This window comes from Macrobrachium nipponense, chromosome 17, assembly GCF_015104395.2.
Source record: "Macrobrachium nipponense isolate FS-2020 chromosome 17, ASM1510439v2, whole genome shotgun sequence".
In the NCBI taxonomy this organism is placed as follows: Eukaryota; Metazoa; Arthropoda; class Malacostraca; order Decapoda; family Palaemonidae; genus Macrobrachium; species Macrobrachium nipponense.
Genome location: NC_087210.1, coordinates 57,285,468 through 57,310,335, shown reverse-complemented (window position 1 = coordinate 57,310,335; position 24,868 = coordinate 57,285,468). Strand labels below are relative to the sequence as shown.

At 54.4% G+C, this 24,868-nt stretch overlaps 1 protein-coding gene across 4 annotated transcripts in view; it reads right to left on the bottom strand.

Moving 5' to 3' along the window:
- LOC135196253 (ribonuclease P protein subunit p29-like) overlaps window positions 1–24,530 on the bottom strand; it is a 78,392-nt gene extending 53,862 nt beyond the window's left edge. The window contains exon 1 of one of the 4 annotated variants that reach the window (XM_064222941.1): window positions 24,392–24,530. Coding sequence is in view for 1 of the 4 variants with exons in the window: in XM_064222938.1 (XP_064079008.1) it covers window positions 21,278–21,428 (151 nt within the window). In the remaining 3 variants the exon portion in view is untranslated. Of the gene's footprint in view, window positions 1–21,277; window positions 21,444–24,285 lie in introns of those variants that run through there. The other 3 variants (XM_064222940.1, XM_064222939.1, XM_064222938.1) reach the window with 3 other exon arrangements.
- Between the last annotated feature and the right edge of the window lie 338 nt (window positions 24,531–24,868).

Below are 24,868 nucleotides of genomic sequence, written 5' to 3'. Positions count from 1 at the left end.
CTTCTAGAGACCGAGGTCCCTGATGGCAAGATATCTCATAGTATAGTTGATTCTCAGCTAAGGAGAAACAACACTATGTGTCGTTGAAGACGAAGGTGTACAGAAAAAGCAACCTAAGTCTTCACGGCTGAACCGAGAGAAGGATTCTCAAGATTCTGAACCTGTGCTACAAAGACTGAGAACGCTAACCGCTATTCATTGCTGTCCGGTGAGGATCGTAGTTGCAATAAAAAGCGGAGCGCTTTTCAGTAATGAAGACAGGGAAATACTGGCCTGAAGAACTGCTTCTCATGGCTGAACATTTGGAAGTAGAGCTGTCAGGTCGGAGAGTAGGCGATGTCTTCTGACATATCTGTTAATTCGGTGCGAGCAATGAATAATTGCACACCTACGAATAAGAGATATTTTGAAGACAAACTCAGATGTCTGCAAAAATCACTCGCATTATCGCTGTGCGATGCAGCGGAAGACTAGTACAGACTTCTGTTACCGTGCGGTAAACAGAAAGATGAGAGAGTCCAAGAAATATCTCTGTTGAAAATTCTCGCAATGTCAAAGGCGATGAAATCGAGCGTCAGAGTAGTAGATGGTCCTTCATTATTGCAAGAATCCCCGTTAATCAGAGACCTAAGTCCATGATTGTTGGGCAGAGATACGGTTCGGTAGTCAATCAAACCAGGGGAGAGAGAGACGTAACAACCGTGCATCTCCGAGACCTAGTTGATACTGAGCTGCTATCAGGCAGTTCAATACGCAGTAGCTCTCGGTGACTCGTCATCCTGAGTTGCCAGGTAATCCATTATTCCACGAAGGAATGCGTTCGGCTAGAACCATCGAGCATAAAGAATACGCTCGAGCAATTATATTTAACCGAAACGGATTCGGTAAATACAAAAGCTGATTTGGTGTTGTCGTGACAATACCAAGTATCTAAAATCGAAACTGATAACTGCTGGGAGGTTGCAGGCAACCCCGAGTTGCAGTTCAATTTAACAGATACAATTCGTCTCGGTCACAAACCGTAGAGTTAACTACGGTATGCGCCTCCTACCCCCCGGACAATTCAACTGTTAAAAGAATCATGTCGCGAGGGTAATATACGTAGTATATTTGTAGGTTCTGTACCACGACCTCCATCCTAAATTCTTTTCCTCTCGAGGAATGAGAATAAGGATTAGAGATCGACCGCCTTCGTTCTCTAGTCAAGAAAGTGAAGGAGAAGTCTTTCCCAAAGGAAAGCTTCAATGGTGAACAGAATACCGAAGACGATAGTTCAAGCCAAACTGGAAGTTCCCGTCCGTTCTTCTCTATTCCAGGTTAATCGCCTACTGTGAGATACTCTTCTTTCAGCAGCAGTCTTCTTCCAAATGCTAGAAATTACAGGAATTCGAGCATAAGCGAGGTTCCCGATTATCGTGTAACAATTATCGGGGATTCTTCGCTCACTTTGGACCGTGGTCTCGCCTAAGTGTTGGAGATCGTAAAAAAAACTCGAACACTCTGAGTGCGCTAGAAATTCCGTAGAATTCTAAGCACTCTGCGAAACCCCCCACCGAATTCGTCAAACGATATCAGCTGGTGGTCCTCTCGATTCCCGTAGAAATCGAGAAAGGGGCAGGATCCCTCCTCAACGACCGGGGCTTACGTCAGGTAGGACCCGAAGGTCCCCCCCGGTAGCGCAGCCCCTAACGTGGGATCTTACAGAGAAATCTCTGTAGGATCCCTCCCCTTTCCCTCGTAGCCGTAAGGAGAGAGGGAATGGGGGAGGAATTGGATACTGGCTCGCCTTCCCAGCGGAACTAGCAGTTGGAGAAGAAAAGGAGCAGCCATCGCCTTACGGCGATGGCCTCTCAGAGCCTGGGAAAACGTATCGTCAGGAGAAAACGTTTTCCCGAGGAGGGTTACGAACTCATACTGTAGGGAAGGGTCTGCCGCCACTGTGAACGTCGTCTGGGTGGGGCTGCTAGACACCTGACAGGAGAGAGCCGATACCGTCCTCCAACTCATTCCAGTCCTCGTCGAGGTCGAAACCTCTCAGGAGGACCGAAGGGGTATTCAAATACGGTGTCCGAAGACACGTAGAAACACCTCTGTCACAGTAGAGGAGGTGAAGTAGCTTGTTCGACCGGCCAGAACTGAGAGAGCCTTCTTGTCCGGAGACGAGAGACTACCTGGTTCAACACAGTCGGCAAGCTCCGATCGCGGCAGACCCACCGTCGATTTGGATCCCTCTCGGGCCCCAAAACGACTCGAGCCGAGACGTGGGCTCTGCTGGTGGGAGCGGCGATCCTTCCCCGAGGTCGTTGTGCTGACGAATCAGCGCCATAACCTCGGCAAAGTTCCTCTGGATCTCGGAAGTCACAGCATCTTGCAGAGTGGGACCGTTAAGCCCTTCGAACAAGAGCATATTCCGAGAACCTTCCTCCTAAGAAGGGGGAACAGCGACAGCCCTCTCGGTCTTCTCCATCCACTTGCGCATATGTCCTGGCCGGTCCAAGAACTGTGCCTGGCACGTAGGGCGTCGTGGTGGGATCATGAGGGCGCACTCCCTCACGATCACTCCTCAATACCTAGCTCCTCCCGGTGTAACCCGAGGAGGTTGAAGGTACGGGAGAGGCAGACCTGACGCTCCCTCCTCGCTCGCTGGCAGAACCAGCAGGCTTGGAGGGCTGCAGGCGATCGTCAACCCGCGGTGGCGATCGAGCTGCAGGCCTGGTCGAACCGTCTCGCTGTGGAGAACGGCTGGACTGAGCACAGGGGCCGGGCGATCTCGAGTGTCAGAAGAGCTGGTGCTGGTTGCCGTACCCGATCGCTCTCTGTGAGAGCGACGGTCAGGCGACCTGCAGGCTCCACTGTCACAGTGAGACCGGTGCTTGTCCTCACGGCACGTCACGTCGCTGGTTTGTCCCAGCCGTGGGCTGGGCACCGGGTGCGAACGGGGGAGGACCTCTTCCCAGCCTCATCCCCGTGGTACCACGGTCGTGGACCCGTTCACGATCCCCAGGTAGCCAGCCTGTGGTCGCCGCGAGAGCGAGAGCTGGTCTGGTGAGAGTCGCGTGAGCGGCTGTCACCAGTCTTCCGCCCCGTGCCGTGAACCTGACGCTGAGCGAGCTCAGAGGTCTGGTTCCTGGCTGCACGGTCGCTGGTAGGCGACCGTACACTCGTACCTCCCGCGAACGAGAGGCCGAGACGGACCCTGATGCAGTGGCAGAACCACTGACACCAGGCGAGGAAGTACCGGTGTTAGCCGGTACCCCTCTGGTCCCCGTAGTTTTCTTCCTTGCGGAAGAAGAGACGGGCCCCGCTCCCGAAGGAGCAGGAGGACCAGCGGTAAGGAACCCTCCGTCCCACGAGGTGAGACGGGAGTCCCGAGAAGCTCCCGAGGGAGACTCTTAGGAGGGAGGAGGCAACCTCCTTCTTCCTCGGCTGTGAAGCCTTAGAAGTCGAAGGGGAAGAGGCGGCAGCCGACGACGATGAAGAAGATGAAGACGACGATGACGACACCTTCCTCCTCTCTTCTTCGTCAGCTTCCTCAGGACAGACGTAAGATCTGCCATCCAGGGCGGAGCCGGGGCTGCTGTAGCCGAAGCCACAGGGCCCACGGACGCACCTGTACAGACAGACCATAGTCTGGGGTAGTACCACCACGAACAGGGACGACGTCAGCAGGTATGGGCATCTCAGGAACAGCAGGCACAGCCAGCACAGCATCGGTAGGGACAGCCAGCGCAGCAACGGCAGGGACAGCAGCACAGCAACGGCAGGGACAGCCAGCGCAGCAACTGCATGGACAGTCAGCCCGAATCGGCAGGTACGGCAGGCAGCACCGGAAAACACAGGAAGTGGAGCAGCAGCCAGCAACATCCTGGTACCGGCGGCAGGTCCAGGGGCGAGCTCTAGGGCAGCGGAAGTGTGGTCGCGGCAGCGCGGCAACCACGAGCGGCGGCGGCACGCCCCCCTCTCGGTACGGCGAACGGCACTTCACAGCGGCTGTAGGCAAGACTGTTACCATCGTGAGGCGAGTACCCCGGTAGGGAGGAGGGACGTCGTCACCTGGAGCGTGGTCACCACTTCATGGGTGACCGCAGTAGGCCAGACATAGAACCGCAGCCCCTGGACACTAGCACGCCCTGCAAATGGAAGGACGCCCCATACCTCACCAAGGTCCACCCTCGTGGCAGTAGTTAGCACCTGCGGAAATAACAGTAGTAGTGATTAGTGGGGGGGAAGTCCCTCGCGCGGGGGGGTGAGCCCCACACCGAACGAGTGGAAGACCCCGAATACAATTGTACATCGGGCACCGAGCGCCCTCCCCCGGGCTCGACGGATCGGGCGAGGAGAAGAACGCAGATAACCTCCCCCCCCGAAGGGGAAGGGCCATCTGTGGGAGCTGAGCGGGGGGGGGGGTTCTCGTTCCCCACCCCCGCACAGCACCCATGTACCCAACAATAATAATAAGAGCCCGAGAGCAATCGTGCCCTCGGCCCGAATGCAAGGGCATAAGGATCAATTCCCTGACTGAGCGGAACTTGAACCAAATAAATATTGATGCAATCAATAATAAAAGGAATAAAATGAAAAGAATCTTGCATTACGATTCACTTCACAATGAATAAGGGCTCGGATCGAGCGCATTTGCGCCCTCGGTATACCGAGCGCAAGGGTAAAAGGATCCATTCCCGATTATGAACGGAAACCTTGATCCATAATGAATTGATGCAATCAAAATATATATGAAAATGAAAAAGAATACTGCGCTTGCGATTTCACTTCATACAAATAAAAAGGGGAAGGATCAATTCCCGGGAAATAGCGGAAACATTGATCCAAGTAAATAATGCAATCTCAATAAAATATGAAAATGAAAAAGAACTGCACTTGCGATTTCACTTCATTCAAATAAAAAGGGAAAGGATCAATTTCCGGGTAAGATCGGAAATTGATCCAAAATGAGTATTGCTACAATCAAAATAATATATGAAAATGAAAAAGAATACTGTACTTGCGATTCCACTTCCATACAGAATAAGTTTTCGTGCCAAGCGCATTCGCTCGGCAACGAGCATACAGGTCAAAAAAATATAAATGAAAAGGGCACTTACTTACGATTTTCATCTACACATTTCCAACCAAAATATAAGCTCGGAGCGAGCGCTCTCCCACCCTCGGACCGAGCATACACAATATGACAATTTGTCCAAAATTGCATTTTTCCTAACTATACAAACCTGAGGTCCTTTTACAATAGGAAGGTACTAGCGGCAGCTGGATAGGTCGTAAGCTTTCGAACAAGGGGTTCGGTAGTTAACTGCTTGTCCGACAGGCGCGCGCGCGCGACTGGGAGGTAAACAAATCACTTTTGCTTTTGGCCCAAGCAAAAACTGCAGAGTGAGGGGTGGCATGAGGTGGGGCGGGGCTATGTGTAAAAGGACCTCAGGTTTGTATAGTTAGGAAAAATGCAATTTTGGACAAATTGTCATTTGTTCCGACAAGGCATACAAACCTTCGGTCCTTTTACAATAGGAAGACTCACTTCTTGGTGGGTGGAATCTGAGTCTTTTGTGAACAGACTGGTGTTCGCCCAACCTTGGAAGCCTCCCTGGTCGTAAGAGCGAGGGAGGGATCCAAGCCTCTGTCCGATTGATCGGGGTGTGCACCGCAGGATCAATGGTCAGACCTCTGGACCGAGTACTAAGAGAGAGGCAAGCGTATCTCTTCGTACCAGCAATGTAAGAAACTTGTTCCTGTACAGGAGCAAATATAAAGTCATGGGTTTGACTCTTGTAGGCATCCACTTCCCCCCTCATTGTAGGAGGAAGTGGTGGATATTCTGCTCCTATCCCTAGTGAAAGGGATAGGATGGGGCTCTGTCATATAGCTCACCTGCATCTCGTCCTCATCCAGCGTAGTGACGACCGTGGTGGCCCTCTGCCCACAGGTAGAGGAGGAGGAAAAGACGGGAAGAGGGAGCCAGTCACTCACTCATTCACACATCCATCCACACAGTCACACCAGGACTCGATGCTGTTTCAGCCTGCGAGGGTCTGGGTTTGCTACACAACTTGTTGAGCAGCCACCACGGGTCCCAAGGAAAAGGTATCCAAGGACCTGTGGGCAATATCCCAGAAGGTAGAAGGACGTAAAGGTAGTCTGGTTAGACCAGACCCCTGCCTTCAGGACCTGCGCCACGGAGAGTTAAACTTACGAAAACGCCAACGAGGGGCCAATACTTCTGACTTCGTGAGCTCTCGGACGGGACGTACGGATGTCGTCACTACCATCAGCCTCATACGCCTCCTGATGACCTCACGCAGCCAGAATGAAAGAGTGTTCTTGGATACTTCTTTCTTGGTTACCCCGGTGCTAACGAAGAGGCGCGACACTCATCCTGAGGTGTCGAGTTCTCTTCAGATAGCGCCGTAGCGCCCTCACAGGACAAAGCAGCATCTCATCCGCATCATTATCGGTGAAGTCCATTAGGAGGGAATCGTGAATGACTCGAACCTGTCGTCAGGGATCGACGGTTTCTGAGTCTTCGCAACGAAGTTCGGGACGAAATCGAGCGTCACAGATCCCCATCCCCTGGAGTGTCGTACATCATAGGAAAGACCATGAAGTTCCCCTACTCTCTTCGCCGATGCCAGGGCCAGCAAGAAGAGGGGTCTTGAGGGTCAGATCCCTGTCTGACGACTCTCGGAGTGGCTCGAACGGCGTTCGAGTCAAACTCCTAAGGACGAGGAGTCACATCCCACGGCAGGGGGCCTGAGTTCCCTGGGTGGGCAAGACCTTTCGAAGCTCCTCATGAGCAAGGAGATCTCGAACGAGTTCGAGATGTCCAATCCCCTCAGTTTCAGGACGAGCGCCAAGGCGGCTCTGTATCCTTTGACTGTGGGGACTGAGAGGAGCTTCTCTCGGCGAAGAAAAACGAGGAAATCCGCTACCTGCTGAAGAGTGGGCTCTGAGAGGAGATAGACCCCGTCTACGACACCAACCACAGAAGACGGCCCACTTCCCCTGGTACACAGCTGCAGAGGACTGACGGACGTTTCCAGCCATCCTGTTGCTGCGCTACGAGAAAAGCCTCTCGTTCGCAAGAGATGGTGGATAACAGCCAGCCGTGAAGACGTAGGGACTGGACTGCTCGGTGGTACCGCTCGACGTGTGGCTGGGCGAGAAGGTGTGCCAAGGGGGAATCTCTCTCGTTCTCCTGCGAGAAAGAGCCAGCAGGTCCGGATACCAAATGGCCTGTGGCCATTTGGGAGCCACCAGGATCATCCTGAGATTCGGGGTGACCAGTGCTCGACTGATCACCTTGCGAATCAGGCTGAACGGGGGAAAGGCATAGGCGAAGAGGTTGTCCCACGGGTGTTGAAGAGCGTCCTCTGCAGCTGCCCATGGGTCCGGCACGGCCGAGAAGAACACCTGGAGCTTCCTGTTGTGCCGGGTGGCGAACAGATCCACGACTGGTCGCCCCCATAGGTCGAAGAGCTTTCCACCACGTCCTGGTGTAGAGACCATTCGGTCCCTATCACCTGATCCCGACGGCTGAGCGTGTCTGCTACTACATTCCTCTTCCCTGGAATGTAGCGTGCCGACAGCTCTATTGAGTGTGCCTCGGCCCACTCGTGCACCTGCCGGTCAAGTGGCACTTGGTACAACGGGAGAGACACTAGGCCCCCCTGTTTGTTGACGTAGGCCACTACCGTGGTGTTGTCGCACATCAACACCACTGAGTGTCCCATCAAGCGGTCCTGGAACTCTTGGAGAGCGAGGAACGCTGCCTTGAGTTCCAGTACATTGATGTGAAGGTGCTTGTCGTTCTCGTCCCACACTCCTGAAGTCAGCAACTCCTCCAGGTGTGCGCCCCATCCCTCGGTCGATGCGTCTGAGAACAGCTGCATGTCCGGGGGGGGAGTGCGCAGAGGCACTCCTCTTAAGAGGTTCCTGTCGTCCAGCCACCAGGCTAGATCCTGCCTCACCTCCGGTGTCAGTGACACTGGAAAGCTTGGGGATCCGTCGCCTGCGACCAACTCTCCCTTTAGCCTCCACTGAAGAGACCGCAGGTGAGGACGCCCGTGAGGGACTAACTTCTCGAGTGACGACAGGTGTCGATCACGACTTGCCATCGCTGAGCTACCTGCTCCTGCCGAGACAGGAACTGGTTGGCTGCCTCCCTGAATCTGCTGATCCGCGAGTCTGCGGGGAAGACTCGCCCTGCTACCGTGTCGATCAGCATACCCAGGTACTTCATCCTCTGCTTGGGCTCGAGATCGGACTTTTCGAAGTTCACAACGATCCCCAGATCGCGACAGAACTCGAGCAGTCGATCCCTGTCCTGTAGCAACTGCGAGCGGGAGCTCGCCAGGACTAACCAATCGTCGAGATACCTCATCAGACGTATCCCGTGCGAATGGGCCCAAGCAGACACCAGAGTGAACACTCGCGTGAACACCTGTGGGGCGGTTGAGAGACCGAAGCAAAGTGCCCTGAATTGGTACACCGTCCCGTCGAGGATGAAGCGGAGGTACTTTCTGGAGGACTGATGAATGGGTATTTGGAAATACGCATCCCTCAAGTCCACCGAAAGCATGAAATCGTTCTCCCTGATGGAGTCGAGCACTGAGCGTGCCGTTTCCATCGTGAACGGGTCTGGCGCACAAACTGGTTCAGGGGAGAGAGATCTATCACCGGGCGCCAGCCTCCCACGTTAGACTTTTCCAACCAGGAAGAGTCGACTGTAAAAGCCCGGTGACTGATACCCGTGGTACGATTTCTACAGCTCTCTTGCTCAGCATGGTCTTGATCTCCTGTCTCAGTGCTACGTCCTTCGATGACCCTGGAACGTACGACTGCTGTTGGACCGGGTTGGAGGTGAGGGGTGGCCGAGATTCGAAGGGTAATAGATATCCCTCCCGAAGGGACATCTACAATCCAGGTCTCGGCGCCGTAGCGCTGCCAAGTTGCCCAATGGCTGGCCAGGCACCCCCCCACTTCCGGCACCAGGGGGAACGCCGTCCCTAGCGTTTCCCCCCTTTCTTCGACTTCTTCCCAGAGCCTCCACGGGAGGAGGAGGGCTGGTTACGGCTCCCCTTGGTAGAAGTCGAAGAAGACAGAGTCTTTCCCCGGGGCTTCGACGCAGCTATCGTCTTAGCCACCGAGGAAGCGCTAAGCCGAGCTCTTAGACTTGGCCGCAGTCCGAGGGCTGCCCAGAAGCCTTCGAGACTGCCTGGTGTACCAGACGGTCACTGTCGTCAGTGCGCCGTCTGTCCACCGCAGCGTCCACCATCTCTCCTGGAAAGAGAGACGTGGAACTCCGTAAAGGTCCGTTGCGAAGTCCCAACGCCGCTTCACGCCCGGCCGCCCTGGAAACCCGAGTAAGGACGGCGTCCCTTCGTCGGAGAAACCAGGTTGGCCCACAGGTTCACCGTCTGGTGGGCAAGGAAGGAGATGGCTCTTCCCCCAGACTGGCAAAGTTCTCCTAAAGGCCGAGTCATCTTCAGGAGAAATTCCCCCGGAGTTGGCTGCCGACCTTGTGATACTGTGAGGGACCACAGATCTAGCCAGGAGACGGCCTGGAAAGCTGCCATGGCGGTAGATTCCAGGCCGAGTGCCTCTTGCTGCGAGAACCATAGGTTCTCGGACAGGAGCTGCTGCAGAGCACACCCTGAGTCAGCCTGGCTAACTCCGGGTTCACCTGTTTGCGGCGGTCACGGGTCTTCAGATGGCACGTAAAACGCCGCTGTCGCAGCAGAGGAGGCGGAAGCAGCTTGCTCGACCTGCCAGACTTGAGCGAACCGTCTTGTGTCCGGAAACAAGCGATTCAACCTGGTCCAGCACTGAGTCTGCAAGCTCGGAACGCGGCAAACCCACCGTCGGTCTGGGTTCCCTCTTCGGGCCCCAGAACGACTCGAGCCGGGACGTGGGCTCGGATGGTGGGAGCGGCGATCCTTCCCCGAGGTCGTTGTGCTGACGAATCAGCGCAAATAACCTCGGCAAAGTTCCTCTGGATCTCAGGAGTGACTGCGTCCTGCGGAGTCGGACCATCCAGTCCCTCAAACAGGAGCATCTCCCGAGACCCTCCTCCCTCAAGGGGAGGGAACAGCGACAGACCCCTCTCGGTCTCCTCCAAACCACTGGTGCGTACGACCTGGCTGGTCCGAGAACCGTGCCTGGTACGTACGACGACGTGGTGGGATCCTGAGGGGCGCACCCCTCACGATCACTCCTCAATACCTCGCCCCTCCGGTGTAACCCCGAGAGGTTGAAGGTATGGAGAGGAGACCTGACGCTCCCTCCTCGCTCGCTGGCAGAACCAGCGGGCTTGGAAGACTGCAGGCGATCGTCAACCCGCGGTGGCGATCGAGCTGCAGACCTAGTCGAGCCGCCTCGCTGTGGAGAACGGCTGGACCGAGAACAGCGGCCCCCCGTCTCGTGTGTCAGAAAGAGCTTGGTGCTGGATTCGCCAGTACCCGAATCGCTCTCTGTGCGAGTGGACGGTTCAGGCGACCGGGGGCGGCGAGCTCCACTGTCACGGTGAGACCGGGTGCGTTGTCCTCACGGCGCGTCAGTTCGCTGGTACCAGCCGTGGCTGGTGCCGGCGAACGGGGGGACCTCTTCCCAGCCTCAGCCGTGGCCGGTCCTCATGGACCGTCACGTCCGCCCGGGTAGCCAGCTGCTCGCCACGAGAGCGAGAGCTGGTCTGGTGAGAGTCGCTGTGAGCGGCTGTCACCAGTCTTCCGCTCCGTGCCGTGAAACCTGACGCTGAGCGGACTCAGAGGTCTGGTTCCTGGCTGCACGGTCGCTGTTAGGCGACCGTACACTCGGTACCTCTCGCGAACGAGAGGCCGAGACGGATCCTGCTGCCGTGGCCGAACCACTAACAGCAGGTGAGGGAAGTGCCGGTGTTAGCCGGCACTCCTCTGGTCCCCGTAGTCTTCTTCCTCGCGGAAGAAGAGACGGGTCCTGCCCCCGAAGGAGCAGGGTGACCAGCGGAAGAAACCCCTTTACTCACCAGAGCGAGACGGGCCCTTAGAAGTTCCCAGAAGGACTTCTTAGGGGGGGGGGGGGAGGCGACCTTCTCTTCTTCGGCGGGGGAGACCTTATAGAAGAAGAAGGGGAAGAGGCGGCAGACGACGACGACGACGAAGAAGACGATGAAGACGACGACGACACCTTCCTCCTCTTCTTCTTCGTCAACCTCCTCAGGACCGACGTCAGATCTGTCATCCAGAGCGGAGCCGGGGCTGCTGTTGCCGAAGCAACAGGGCCCGGACGCACCTGTCCGAACAGATCAGCATCGGGAGCAGCGGGGCCAGGAACAGGAACAACGTCAGCAGGTGCAGGCATCACAGGAACAGCAGTAGAGACGGCAGGGGCAGGTACAGGAACAGCAGCAGTGGTCATCAACGTCACGTCCCGAGAACGGCGGCTGGGCAGGTACGGCAGGTACGGCAGGCTGTGCAGGCTGTCCCCAGTTGGGACGGACCAGCGGGCACAGACATCCTTGTACTGGTGGGAGTCCAGGGGTGGCGAGCTCTTCGGGCACACGAAGTCCGGTCGCGGCAGCACGGCAAAACCCAGGTGGGGCGGCATCAACACTCCCCCGTGATACGGCGACTGGCCCCTGCACCGATGTAGTAGGTTGTTTTACAGAGACCGCGTGCGGGGTGTACACCAGGTGAGGAGGTGAAGCGTAGCCAGGTGTTGTAAGTCGTGGTGGTGGTCGTAACCGTCGCATGAGTGACCGCCACGGAGCCAGCGAGATGGTAGAGCAGCCCCTGGACACTCGGCACGCCCTGCAGCCCCAACGATGTCCCGCACCTGTCCGAGGTCGTCCTTCGCGGCAACCGCACCTGAGGAAGGCAAAGTCGGGTGTGATTAGCAGGCTCCTCTACCCGCTCGCCCGAAGACGAACGGATAGAGGACCCAGAGTACAACTCGACGTCAGGGTATCTAGCGCCCTCCTCCACACTCGACAAGTCAGGTGAGGAGAAGGACCTAGAAACCCCCCCCGAAGGGGAAGGCGCCAAACGTGGAAGCTGAGCGGGTCGGCAGGAAAAGACGACGAAGTGTCCGTAACCAAAGGAGTCGCGGGCGAGCTTTCCGACGACTCCTTTGCAGGCCTTCGCTTCTTCCTGCCCTCATACAAAGTCCACTGCGCCTCCGACCAATTATTACAAACTTCACATGGCTTGGCTCGGGTGCATTCGCGCCCCCGACACCGAGCGCACAAAACATGTGGGTCAATTTCCGGGAATGAGCGGAACTTCCCGCATTTACGCCCTTCGGTACCCGGGCATAGTCTCCGTGGGGTAGCGAGGCGAGGAGATTCCATAATTGACCAAAATATCACAATTCAATGAAAAAAGAGAAATGATTGTACTTACAATGATTCTTTCATACACAAACACAACCATATACTTAAGGAAAGCAAACGACGAGAAGCGGGCAGAGAGCGTCGAACACACACGTCTACTCGCTGTGAGGCCGAAAGCAAAAAAAGTGATTTGTTTACCTCCCAGTCGCGCCCGGCCGCGCGCCTGTCGGACAAGCAGTTAACTACCGAACCCCTTGTTCGAAAGCTTACGACCTATCCAGCTGCCGCTAGTACCTTCCTATTGTAAAAGGACCGAAGGTTTGTATGCCGTGTCGGAACAAACGAGGATCATTTCAGGGGAAAATGAATTCCCGCACTTACGCCCTTCAGACCCGGCACTCGGGTAATCGGAGGGCGTGGAGAAACCAAGATCCTTTAATTCGCAATTGAATTCAATGGAAATAAATATGAAATGATTGTACTTACAATTCAGTTTCACTAGATAAATAGAAAAAGAAAAACACAACCATGCGAAAGCAACGACGATGAAGCGGGCAGAGAGTGACGATACACGTCTACACGCCAGCAGGCCGAAAGCAAAAGTGATTTGTTTACCTCCCAGTCGCGCGCGCGCGCCTGTCGGACAAGCAGTTAACTACCGAACCCCTTGTTTCGAAAGGGGAGCGTTACGACCTATCCAGCTGCCGCTAGTACCTTCCTATTGTAAAAGGACCGAAGGTTTGTATGCCGTGTCGGAACAAAGGCAAATTTACTGAATTCTTATCAAAACAAATGCATATAATGTATAAAAATATTCTTTTGGTTGTAAAAGCATGGTAGGCTATAGGTAGGCAACAGGAGTTACGTACTAGGTTATGGGTAGCCTATACAATACCTACTGTAGACTAAATTGCACACAGTTACATTAAAATCAATTTCCAACATACCTACAAGAAATAAATTAGGTAGCAGGCCTAATAGGGCCAAACTTACATGACAATTTGTCTAAAATTGCATTTTTCCTAACTATACAACCTGAGGTCCTTTTACAATGGAAGGTACTAGCGGCAGCTGGAGGTCGGTGTAAGCTTTCGAACAAGGGGTCGGTAGTTAACTGCGTGTCCGACAGGCGCGTGCGCGACTGGGAGGTAAACAAATCACTTTTGCTTTTGGCCCAAGCAAAAAACTGCAGAGTGAGGGTGGCATGAGGTGGGGCTATGTGTAAAAGGACCTCAGGTTTGTATAGTTAGGAAAAATGCAATTTTAAGACAAATTGTCATTTGTTCCGACACGGCATACAAACCTTCGGTCCTTTTACAATAGGAAGACTCACTTCTTGGTGGGAGGAATCTGAGTCTTTTTGTGAACAGACTGGTGTTCGCCCAACCTTGGAAGCCTCCCTGGTCGTAAGAGCGAGGGAGGGATCCAAGCCTCTGTCCGATTGATCGGGGTGTGCACCGCAGGATCAATGGTCAGACCTCTGGGCGACCGAGTACTCGAAGAGAGATGGCAATGCGCTATCTCTTCGTACCAGCATGTAAGAACTTGTTCCTGTACAGGAGCAAATATAAAGTCATGGGTTTGACTCTTGTAGGCATCCACTTCCCCCCCTTGTAGAAGGAGCAGTGGTGGATATTTCTGCTCCTATCCCTAGTGAAAGGATAGGATGGGGCTCTGTCATATAGCTCACCTGCATCTCGTCCTCATCCAGCGTAGTGACGACCGTGGCCCTCTGCCCACAGGTAGAGGAGGAGGAAAAGATGGGAATAGAGAGCCAGTCACTCACTCACTCACACATCCATCCACACAGTCACACCAGGACTCGATGTGTTCAGCCTGCGAGGGTTCTGGGTTAGCTACACAACTTGTTGAGCAGCCACCACGGGTCCCAAGGAAAAGGTATCCACCAAGGACCTGTGGGCAATATCCCGAAGGTAGAAGGACGTAAAGGTAGTCTGGTTAGACCAGACCCCTGCCTTCAGGGACCTGCGCCACGGAGAAGTTCTTACGAAACGCCAACGAGGGGCCAATACTTCTGGACTTCGTGAGCTCCTGGACGGGACGTACGGATGTCGTCACTACCATCAGCCTCATACGCCCTCCTGATGACCTCACGCAGCCAGAATGAAAGAGTGTTCTTGGGATACTTCTTTCTTGGGTTTACCCACGGTGCTAAACGAAGAGGCGTCGACACTCAGGCCTGAGGTGTCGAGGTTCTCTTCAGATAGCGCCGTAGCGCCCAATCACAGGACAAAAGCAGGCATCTCATCCGCATCATTATCGGTGAAGTCCAATAGGGAGGGAATCGTGAATGACTCGAACCTGTCGTCAGGGATCGACGGTTTCTGATCTTCGCAACGAAGTTCGGGACGAAATCGAGCGTCACAGATCCCCACCCTCCCCTGGAGTGTCGTACATCATAGGAAAAGACCATGAAGTTCCCCTACTCTCTTCGCCGATGCCAGGGCCAGCAAGAAGAGGGTCTTGAGGGTCAGATCCCTGTCTGACGACTCTCGGAGTGGCTCGAACGGCGTTCGAGTCAGACTCCTAAGGACGAGAGTCACATCCCACGCAGGGGGCCTGAGTTCCCTGGGTGGGCAAGACCTTTCGAAGCTCCTCATAAGCAAGGAGATCTCGAACGAGTTCGAGATGTCCAATCCCCTCAGTTTCAGGACGAGCGCCAAGGCGGCTCTGTATCCTTTGACTGTGGGGACTGAGAGGAGCTTCTCTCGGCGAAGAAAAACGAGGAAATCCGCTACCTGCTGAAGAGTGGCTCTGAGAGGAGATAGACCCCGTCTACGACACCAACCACAGAAGACGGCCCACTTCCCCTGGTACACAGCTGCAGAGGACTGACGGACGTTTCCAGCCATCTCTGTTGCTGCGCTACGAGAAAAGCCTCTCGTTCGCAAGAGATGGTGGATAACAGCCAGCCGTGAAGACGTAGAGACTGGACTGCTCGGTGGTACCGCTCGACGTGTGGCTGGGGCGAGAAGGGTTGTGCCAAGGGGGAATCTCTCTCGGTTCTCCTGCGAGAAGAGCCAGCAGGTCCGGATACCAAATGGCCTGTGGCCATTTGGGAGCCACCAGGATCATCCTGAGATTCGGGGTGACCAGTGCTCGACTGATCACCTTGCGAATCAGGCTGAACGGGGGAAAGGCATAGGCGAAGAGGTTGTCCCACGGGTGTTGAAGAGCGTCCTCTGCAGCTGCCCATGGGTCCGGCACTGCCGGGTGGCGAACAGATCCACGACTGGTCGCCCCCACAGGTCGAAGAGCCTTTCCGCCACGTCCTGGTGTAGAGACCATTCGGTCCCTATCACCTGATCCCGACGGCTGAGCGTGTCTGCTACTACATTCCTCTTCCCTGGGAATGTAGCGTGCCGACAGCTCTATTGAGTGTGCCTCGGCCCACTCGTGCACCTGCCGAGTCAACTGGTACAACGGGAGAGACACTAGTCCCCCCTGTTTGTTGACGTAAGCCACCACCGTGGTGTTGTCGCACATCAACACCACTGAGTGTCCCATCAGCGGTCCTGGAACTCTTGGAGAGCGAGGAACGCTGCCTTGAGTTCCAGTACATTGATGTGAAGGTGCTTGTCGTTCTCGTCCCACACTCCTGAAGTCAGCAACTCCTCCAGGTGTGCGCCCCATCCCTCGGTCGATGCGTCTGAGAACAGCTGCATGTCCGGGGGGAGTGCGCATGGGGCACTCCTCTTAAGAGGTTCCTGTCGTCCAGCCACCAGGCTAGGTCCTGCCTCACCTCCTGTGTCAGTGACACTGGAAAGCTTGGGGGATCCGTCGCCTGTGACCAACCCTCTTTAGTCTCCACTGAAGAGACCGCAGGTGTGAAGACGCCCGTGAGGGACTAAACTTCTCGAGTGACGACAGGTGTCCGATCACGACTTGCCATCGCTGAGCTGCCCTGTTCCTGCTGAGACAGGAACTGGTTGGCTGCCTCCCTGAATCTGCTGATCCGCGAGTCTGCGGGGAAGACTCGCCCTGCTACCGTGTCGATCAGCATACCCAGGTACTTCATCCTCTGCTTGGGCTCGAGATCGGACTTTTCGAAGTTCACAACGATCCCCAGATCGCGACAGAACTCGAGCAGTCGATCCCATGTCCTGTAGCAACTGCGAGCGGGAGCTCGCCAGGACTAACCAATCGTCGAGATACCTCAATCAGACGTATCCCGTGCGAATGGGCCCAAGCAGACAACCAGAGTGAACACTCGCGTTGAACACCTGTGGGGCGGTTGAGAGACCGAAGCAAAGTGCCCTGAACTGGTACACCGTCCCGTCGAGGATGAAGCGGAGGTACTTTCTGGAGGACTGATGAATGGGTATTTGGAAATACGCATCCTTCAAGTCCACTGAAAGCATGAAATCGTTCTCCCATGATGGAGTCGAGCACTGAGCGTGCCGTCTCCATCGTGAACCGGGTCTGGCGAACAAACCGGTTCAGGGGAGAGAGATCTATCACCGGGCGCCAGCCTCCGTAGACTTTTCCACCAGGAAGAGTCGACTGTAAAAGCCCGGTGACTGATCCGTGACGATTTCTACAGCTCTCGTTGCTCAGCATGGTCTTGATCTCCTGTCTCAGTGCTACGTCCTTCGATGACCCTGGAACGTACGACTGCTGTTGGACCGGGTTGGAGGTGAGGGGTGGCCGAGATTCGAAGGGTAATAGATATCCCTCCCGAAGGACATCTACAATCCAGGTCTCGGCGCCGTAGCGCTGCCAAGTTGCCCCATGGCTGGCCAGGCACCCCCCCACTTCCGGCAGCAGGTGAGGGGGAACGCCGTCCCTAGCGTTTCCCCCCTTTCTTCGACTTCTTCCCAGAGCCTCCACGGGAGGAGGAGGGCTGGGAGGAGGGCTGGTTACGGCTCCCTTGCCAGAAGTCGAAGAAGACAGAGTCATTCCCCGGGGCTTCGACGCAGCTACCGTCTTAGCCACCGAGGAAGCGCTAGCCGAGCTCTTAGACTTGGCCGCAGTCCGAGGCTGCCCAGAAGCCTTCGAGACCGCCTGGTGAACCAGCCGGTCACTGTCGTCAGTGCGCCGTCTGTCCACCGCAGCGTCCACCATCTCTCCTGGGAAGAGAGACGTGGAACTCCGTAAAGGTCCGTTGCGAAGTCCCAACGCCGCTTCACGCCCAGCCGCCCTGGAAACCCGAGTAAGGACAGCGTCCCTTCGTCGGAGAACCAGGTTGGCCCACAGGTTCACCGTCTGGTGGGCAAGGAAGGAGATGGCTCTTCCCCCAGACTGGCAAAGTCTCCTGAAGGCCGAGTCATCTTCGGGAGAAATTCCCCCGGAGTTGGCTGCGACCTTAGATACTGTGAGGGACCACAGATCTAGCCAGGAGACGGCCTGGAAAGCTGCCATGGCGGTAGATTCCAGGCCGAGTGCCTCTTGCTGCGAGAACCACAGGTTCTCGGACAGGAGCTGCTGCAGAGACACACCCGGAGTTAGCCTGGCTAACTCCGGGTTCACCTGTTTGGGCGGCGGCATCGGGTCTTCAGATGGCACGTAAAAACGCCGCTGTCGCAGCAGAGGAGGTGGAAGCAGCTTGCTCGACCTGCCAGACTTGAGTGAACCGTCTTGTCCGGAGACAAGCGATTCAACCTGGTCCAGCACTGAGTCCGCAAGCTCAGAACGCGGCAAGCCCACCGTCTGTCTGGGTTCCCTCTTCGGGCCCCTCCCAGAACGACTCGAGCCGGGACGTGGGCTCGGATGGTGGGAGCGGCGATCCTTCCGCGAGATCGTTGTGCTGACGAATCAGCGCAATAACCTCGGCAAAGTTTCCTCTGGATCTCAGGAGTGACTGCGTCCTGCGGAGTCGGACCGTCCAGTCCCTCAAACAGGAGCACCTCCCGAGACCCTCCTCCCTCAAGGAGAGGAGCAGCGACAGACCCCTCTCGGTCTCCTCCAAACACCTCCTGTGCGTACGACCATGGCTGGTCCGAGAACCGAGGCCTGGTCGTACGACGACGTGGTGGGATCCTGAAGGGCGCACCCCTCACGATCACTCCTCAATACCTCGCCCCCCCTCCCGGTGTAACCCGAGGAGGTTGAAGGTATGGGAGAGGAAGACCTGACGCTCCCTCCTCGCTCGCTGGCAGAACCAGCGGGCTTGGAAGACTGCAGGCGATCGCCAACCCGCGGTGGCGATCGAGCTGCAGACCTAGTCGAGCCGTCTCGCTGTGGAGAACGGCTGGACCGAGAACAAGCGGTCCCCGGTCTCGTGTGTCAGAGTAGCTGGTGCTGGTCGCCGTAAACCCGATCGCCTCTCTGTGAGAGTGACGGTCAGGCGACCGGCCGCCCGAGCTCCCACTGTCCGGTGAAGATCGGTGCGTATCCTCACGGTGGCGTCAGTTCGCTGGTACCTAGCCGTGGCTGGTGCCGGCGAAACGGGGGACCTCTTCCCAGCCTCAGCCCCCGTGGGGGCCCCGCCGGCCTCATGGACCGTCACGGTCCGCCCCGGGGGGTGGGTAGCCAGCTGCTCGCCGCGCGAGAGCGAGAGCTGGTCTGGTGAGAGTCGCGTGAGCGGCTGTCACCAGTCTTCCGCTCCGTGCCGTGAACCTGACGCTGAGCGGACTCAGAGGTCTGGTTCCTGGCTGCACGGTCGCTGGTAGGCGACCGTACACTCGGTACCTCTCGCGAACGAGCGCCGAGACGGACCCTGCTGCTGTGGCCGAACCACTGACAGCAGGTGAGGAAGTGCCGGTGTCAGCCGGCACTCCTCTGGTCCCCGTAGTCTTCTTCCTTGCGGAAGAAGAGACGGGTCCTGCCCCGAAGGAGCAGGGTGACCAGCGGAAGAACCCCCCGTCTCACCAGAGCGAGACGGGCCCTTAGAAGTTCCCGAAGGAGACTTCTTAGGGGGGGGGGAGGCGACCTTCTTCTTCTTCGGGCGGGGGAGCCTTAGAAGAAGAAGGGGAAGACGGCGGCAGACGACGACGACGACGAAGAAGACGATGAAGACGACGACGACACCTTCTCCTCTTCTTCTTCTTCTTCGTCAACCTTCTCAGGACCGACGTCAGATCTGTCATCCAGGACGGAGCCGGGTCTGCTGTTGCCGAAGCAACAGGGCCCGGACGCACCTGTCCGAACAGATCAGCATCGGGAGCAGCGGCGCCAGGAACAGGAACAACATCAGCAGGTGCAGGCATCACAGGAACGGCAGAGACGAGACAGCAGGAGCAGGTACAGGAACAGCAGCAGTGGTCACGGCAGGTATGGCAGACTGTGTAGGCGGTCCAGATGGGCGGACCAGCGGCACAGACATCCTAGGTACCGGTGGGAGGTCCAGGGGCGAGCTCTTCGGGCACACGAAGTCCGGTCGCGGCAGCACGGCAAACCCAGGTGGCGGCATCACACTCCCCGAGTTACGGCGACTGGCCCCTGCACCGATGTAGTGGGTGTCACAGAGGGGAACGCGTGCTGGGTGTACACCAGGTGAGAGGTGAGCGTAGCCGGGTGTTGTAAGGGTCGTGGTGGTGTCGTGACCGTTGCATGGGTGACCGCCAACGGCGCCAGCGAGATGGTAGAGCAGCAACCCCTGGACACTCGGCACGCCCTGCAACCCCAACGATGCCCACACCTGTCCGAGGTCATCCTTCGCGGCAACCGCACCTGAGGAGGCAAAAAGTCGGGTGATTAGGGGGATCCTCTACCCGCTCGCGCGAAGACGAACGGATAGAGGACCCAGAGTACAACTGGACGTCAGGGTATCTAGCGCCCTCCTCCACACTCGACAAGTCAGGAGAAGAGGGAAGGACCTAGACACCCCCCCGAAGGGGAAGGCGCGAGACATGGAAGTTGAGCGGGCGGCAGGAAAGAAGACGAAGTGTCCGTCACCAAAGGAGTCGCGGGAGAGCTTTCCGACGACTCCTTTGCAGGCCTTCGCTTCTTCCTGCCCTCATACAAAGTCCACTGCGCCTCCGACCAATCATTACAAACATCACAAGGCTCGGCTCGGGTGCATTCGCGCCCCCGACACCGAGCACACAAAATATGAGGGTCTATCTCCGGGAAAGAGCGGAACTTCCCGCATTTACGCCCTTCGGTACCCGGGCATAGTCTCCGTGGGGTAGCGAGGCGAGGAGATTCCATCATAAACAAATTTAGTTGAATTAATATGAAAAGAGAGAATGATTGTACTTACAATGAACTCTTTCATACACAACACAACCAAATACTCAAGAAAGCAAACGACGAGAAGCGGGCAGAGAGCGTCGAACACACACGTCCACTCGCTGTGAGGCCGAAAGCAAAAGTGATTTGTTTACCTCCCAGTCGCGCGCGCGCGCCTGTCGGACAAGCAGTTAACTACCGAACCCCTTGTTCGAAAGCTTACGACCTATCCAGCTGCCGCTAGTACCTTCCTATTGTAAAAGGACCGAAGGTTTGTATGCCGTGTCGGAACAACTAACATTTCATAGAATAGCTACTACTACTACTACCTAGTACCTACTCCCGAGGGTAAATGACCAAGCAGTGACATAGAGGCCACCGATCCCGGAATGCGGCCACCTTCCTGAAAAAGCGCTTTAATTCGCTGCCATGAGTTATAGCTAACATCCAGGCAGCACACCGAGACCTATACACTCTTTCGAAGTGGCTGCATTCCCAGAGAGGTGGCTGTTATGTTGCCACTCAGTCATTAACTCTGGGTAGTACCTAGGTAGTAGTAGTAAAGTAAATGACCAAGCGGCAAAATAGCGGCCACAGATCCCAGAGTGTGGCCACCTTCCTGAAAAAGTGCTTGAATTTGCGGGTAGTTCGCAGATCCGGGGACAGATCTGACAATTCCAGAACCATTACTCCAAATAACAAAATGCATAGAATAAAAGTTGTCCAGAATTCCAATATATACCAGAAAAGTCACTTATCCGACTATTTTACGCCAAAATACCATCCGCCGATATTTCCCGTGAAACTAATATTTTTCAAAGTACCCACTTGATGTGAAGGCTGACACGGCGGTCCGAGCTCCCGTAGTTCTTGAGTTGGCCGCGGACAGGCGCTGTACGTCGGCCCGCCCCCCAACGCAGGAAATTTTAAACCAAACCAATCCTGTATCAGGTTGACCCAGGTCATTCCCAAGGGACATGGATTAACTTCCTCCCAACCAATAAAAACGTGTCCCATGAATATGAATCAGACAATCATACCTGCAGTCACAAAATTTGCCCTTTCCGTTCTACACTGCCGCCATGGATAGAACTCATTCCGTATTGTTTCCGAAAAGTGTTACTGCTGACCAGTTTGATCAATATACACATTTGTATATTGGTATCCTTCTCGAGTTTTTAAGAAACACGGACGAATTTATGAAGTGGCTATATAGGGAAGGGCTACTTGGGGACTATTCGGGGTTATGCACATCATGCAACACAGCGAACCGACGATTCATGAAACATGGGACTAGCGAGGCCACGGGCCAAGCGATATACATGTGGCGATGTACAAACAGTAAGTGTGGTAAGAAGGTATCAGTTCGGCACGGATCGTTTTTTTGAAAAGTCGCGTTTGTCTCTTGAGACAATTATTATATTAATATTTTGCTTCACAAAGAAGATCCCACAGTGTGTTGTCACAGATTTGATTATGCCCTTAGCGCCGAACACCATGTCGATTGGATATAATTTTTGTAGAGATGTATGTTGCCAAATCCTGTGTGCTGATAATAAGAAAATCGGTGGTCCTGGTCATATTGTTGAGATCGACGAATCTAAATTTGGGAAACGGAAGTACAACCGTGGCCGAAAGGTAGACGGATCTTGGGTGTTCGGTGGCATTGACCGGCAGACACGTGAGACCTTTTTCAAGGTGGTTCCCGACCGATCTGCCGAAACTCTGATCCCGGTGTTGCTTGATAACGTACTTCCAGAAACCACAACCATATCTGATTGCTGGAAGTCGTACAGCAAAGTCCGGGATCATTATTTTGCGCATAATGTCGTGAACCACAGCGTTAACTTTGTTAGCCCTGACGACCCGAATGTACACACGAACACTATAGAATCGCAGTGGCGTGTCCTTAAACGGAGCGCGCTACCGAGACACGGTACGCAGAAAGAACTTTACGAAAGCTATTTTTCTACGTACTGTATCCAGAAGCGGTATCTACAAGATGTTCCGTGTCCATTTCGGGCGTTCCTGAAATTAATCAAACGTATCTACCCGCTCAAAAGCCGCCCGACATCCCCCATCTCAAATTGGATTTCCCGGCCCGAAAGAATAAGGCCAGGACCTTCTACCAGCGAGACACGTGATCCCCACCCGTTCCAAAGAGGCCGAGACTGATGACCTTCTTCTACCCTTCATGGTCGTCAGACAGCAGCGACTTTGAAATGTGAATAAGGTAAGTTGTATATTAATGTTTGTTAGCCTTAAAACTAGTGTTTGGGTTAGTTCGAAGCCAGTACCGAAGCACGTGTTCGAACAGTACTGTTTCGGTTAGTTCGAAGCCTGTACCGGAGCACGTGTTCGAACAGTAAGGCCGTGACGAACGAGGAAGGTGTTCAATGTTACAGTTATGGTTTGGAGAAATAGGCTAGTCGTGGTTTTTTGTATGTACTGTGGCTAATTCACTGTAACCTCTGTGGTTAGCGCGCGCAGCGCAATATTACCTCTTGCCAGAACATGTCTCGCCTGCCAAGAATCTTTAAAAATGCGGATAAGGCGCGTAGCGCCGTTCCGCCACGGCCTACTGTAAACTCTGTGGTTAGCGCGCGCAGCGCAATATTACCTCTTGCCAGAACATGTCTCGCCTGCCAAGAATCTTTAAAAATGCGGATAAGGCGCGTAGCGCCGTTCCGCCGCGGCCTACTGTAAGCTCTGTGGTTAGCGCGCGCAGCGCAATATTACCTCTTGCCAGAACATGTCTCGCCTGCCAAGAATCTTTAAAAATGCAGATAATATAATGTCGGTTAGTGGTAGATAGCCTAGCCTACGTCAACCTTGAATGCAGAGTAAGGGGTCGGAGCCTATGTCGGTTAGTGGTAGCCTAGTCTAGAAGTTTTACATGTAGGCTAGCCGTTCTAAAGTTTTGCAATGTAAGTGGTCTTAGCATAGCCTAGCTCCGTCAACCTTGAATGCAGAGTAAGGGGTCAAATTTTTGCATTAAGTGTCACAGTTCTGGGCCTCATAACCGGGAATTGAGAGTTACGTTTGCCGTGAAAGTCGTTCGCCGCTTCCCCCACCCAAAAACCCAGGTTTCCCAATGGGTCCCCCCATTACCGTTTGATGTTTTTTAGGCTTTATTTTTACTGGGCCAATTACAAAAAAGGGCAATAAACGTTATTCTCAGATATTTTTCCCGCGAAAATCGCTCGTCCCCGGATCTGTAGTGGCTCCGAATTTGCTGCCATGAGCATCAGTCATGAGTTAGGTATGGCACATCCGGGCAGCATAAGGAGACCTCTACACTCCTACTAAATTACGAAATACTAGTTAGGCTCATATAGCATAATTCAAGCGGCTTTTTCGGTAAGTGGCGCGGTCATTTAAGGTAGTTAGCCTAGTAGCCTCTACTACCCTTAGGTAGCCTACGTCCTGACATAACCATACCTAGCTACTTTACATTGCTGACCTGTGGGTAAATGATTACCCCGATCCTCATACTAGGCTAAGTAACCTAACCTTTAATAGTGCGAGGTGCCCTAACCTTATGGGTAGGTATACTAGTAGGTATGACCAGATATTAGTAGTAGGTAGCTACTACTACTACTAGCTAGGTACCTTCTCAACCTAACTTTGGTTGCCATGCCCTGACCTGGAGGGGTCCAAACGATAGGTACATACCTACTAGCCTAATTACTACCTAGCTAGCTATCTAGAGGGCGAAAATATCAGCGTCTAACCCTGTCACCCTACTACCGATTAAGTTATAGGTATTTCTAGAATTTTGCTCATCCTACTACGAAAGCCTATTTCGCTAAAATTGACTGGTATCTAGTAATTACCACGACATCAATAACAGATACTTTCGCTCACGTCGTAAAGTAGTGGCAGGCGGGATATATGGCTTTGAAACGGCTCGGTAATGTAGTAGTAGTAGGTGTCATATACCTTTGAAACAGCTCCCTTGCTTGTTTTATTCCTCCTTTGTGTTTGTTTTAGTTTTTCTGTAGATTTTGGTTGGTTCCTGGTTCCTAGGCGCTCACTCCACAAACACAGTTGCGGGCACACTACATTATGTATGAGGTGCAAAGCTTTATTTACTTTTACCCCAACTCCCTTTTATTTCTTCTTCTTTATAAGTGAGGCAGAGCCGTGTTACTTAGCTTTGACATCCATCGCTTTCCAGGTTAAGAACATTCTTCATTTTGAGTGCTATCCTTATAATATTCTCCCAGTTTTCTGTTAGGGGATATCAGTGTCCCTAAATTTATATCCTGATGTGATTTTTGTAGTAATTTACACGTGAATAAATGTTCGGTGGCGTCCTCCACTCTTCATATTTCATACCTCGTCCTTAAATTTCCACCGGAAATTAGCTTTTAAGTTCAACATATTCAGTCTGGCTTTCATTATGATACATGCATC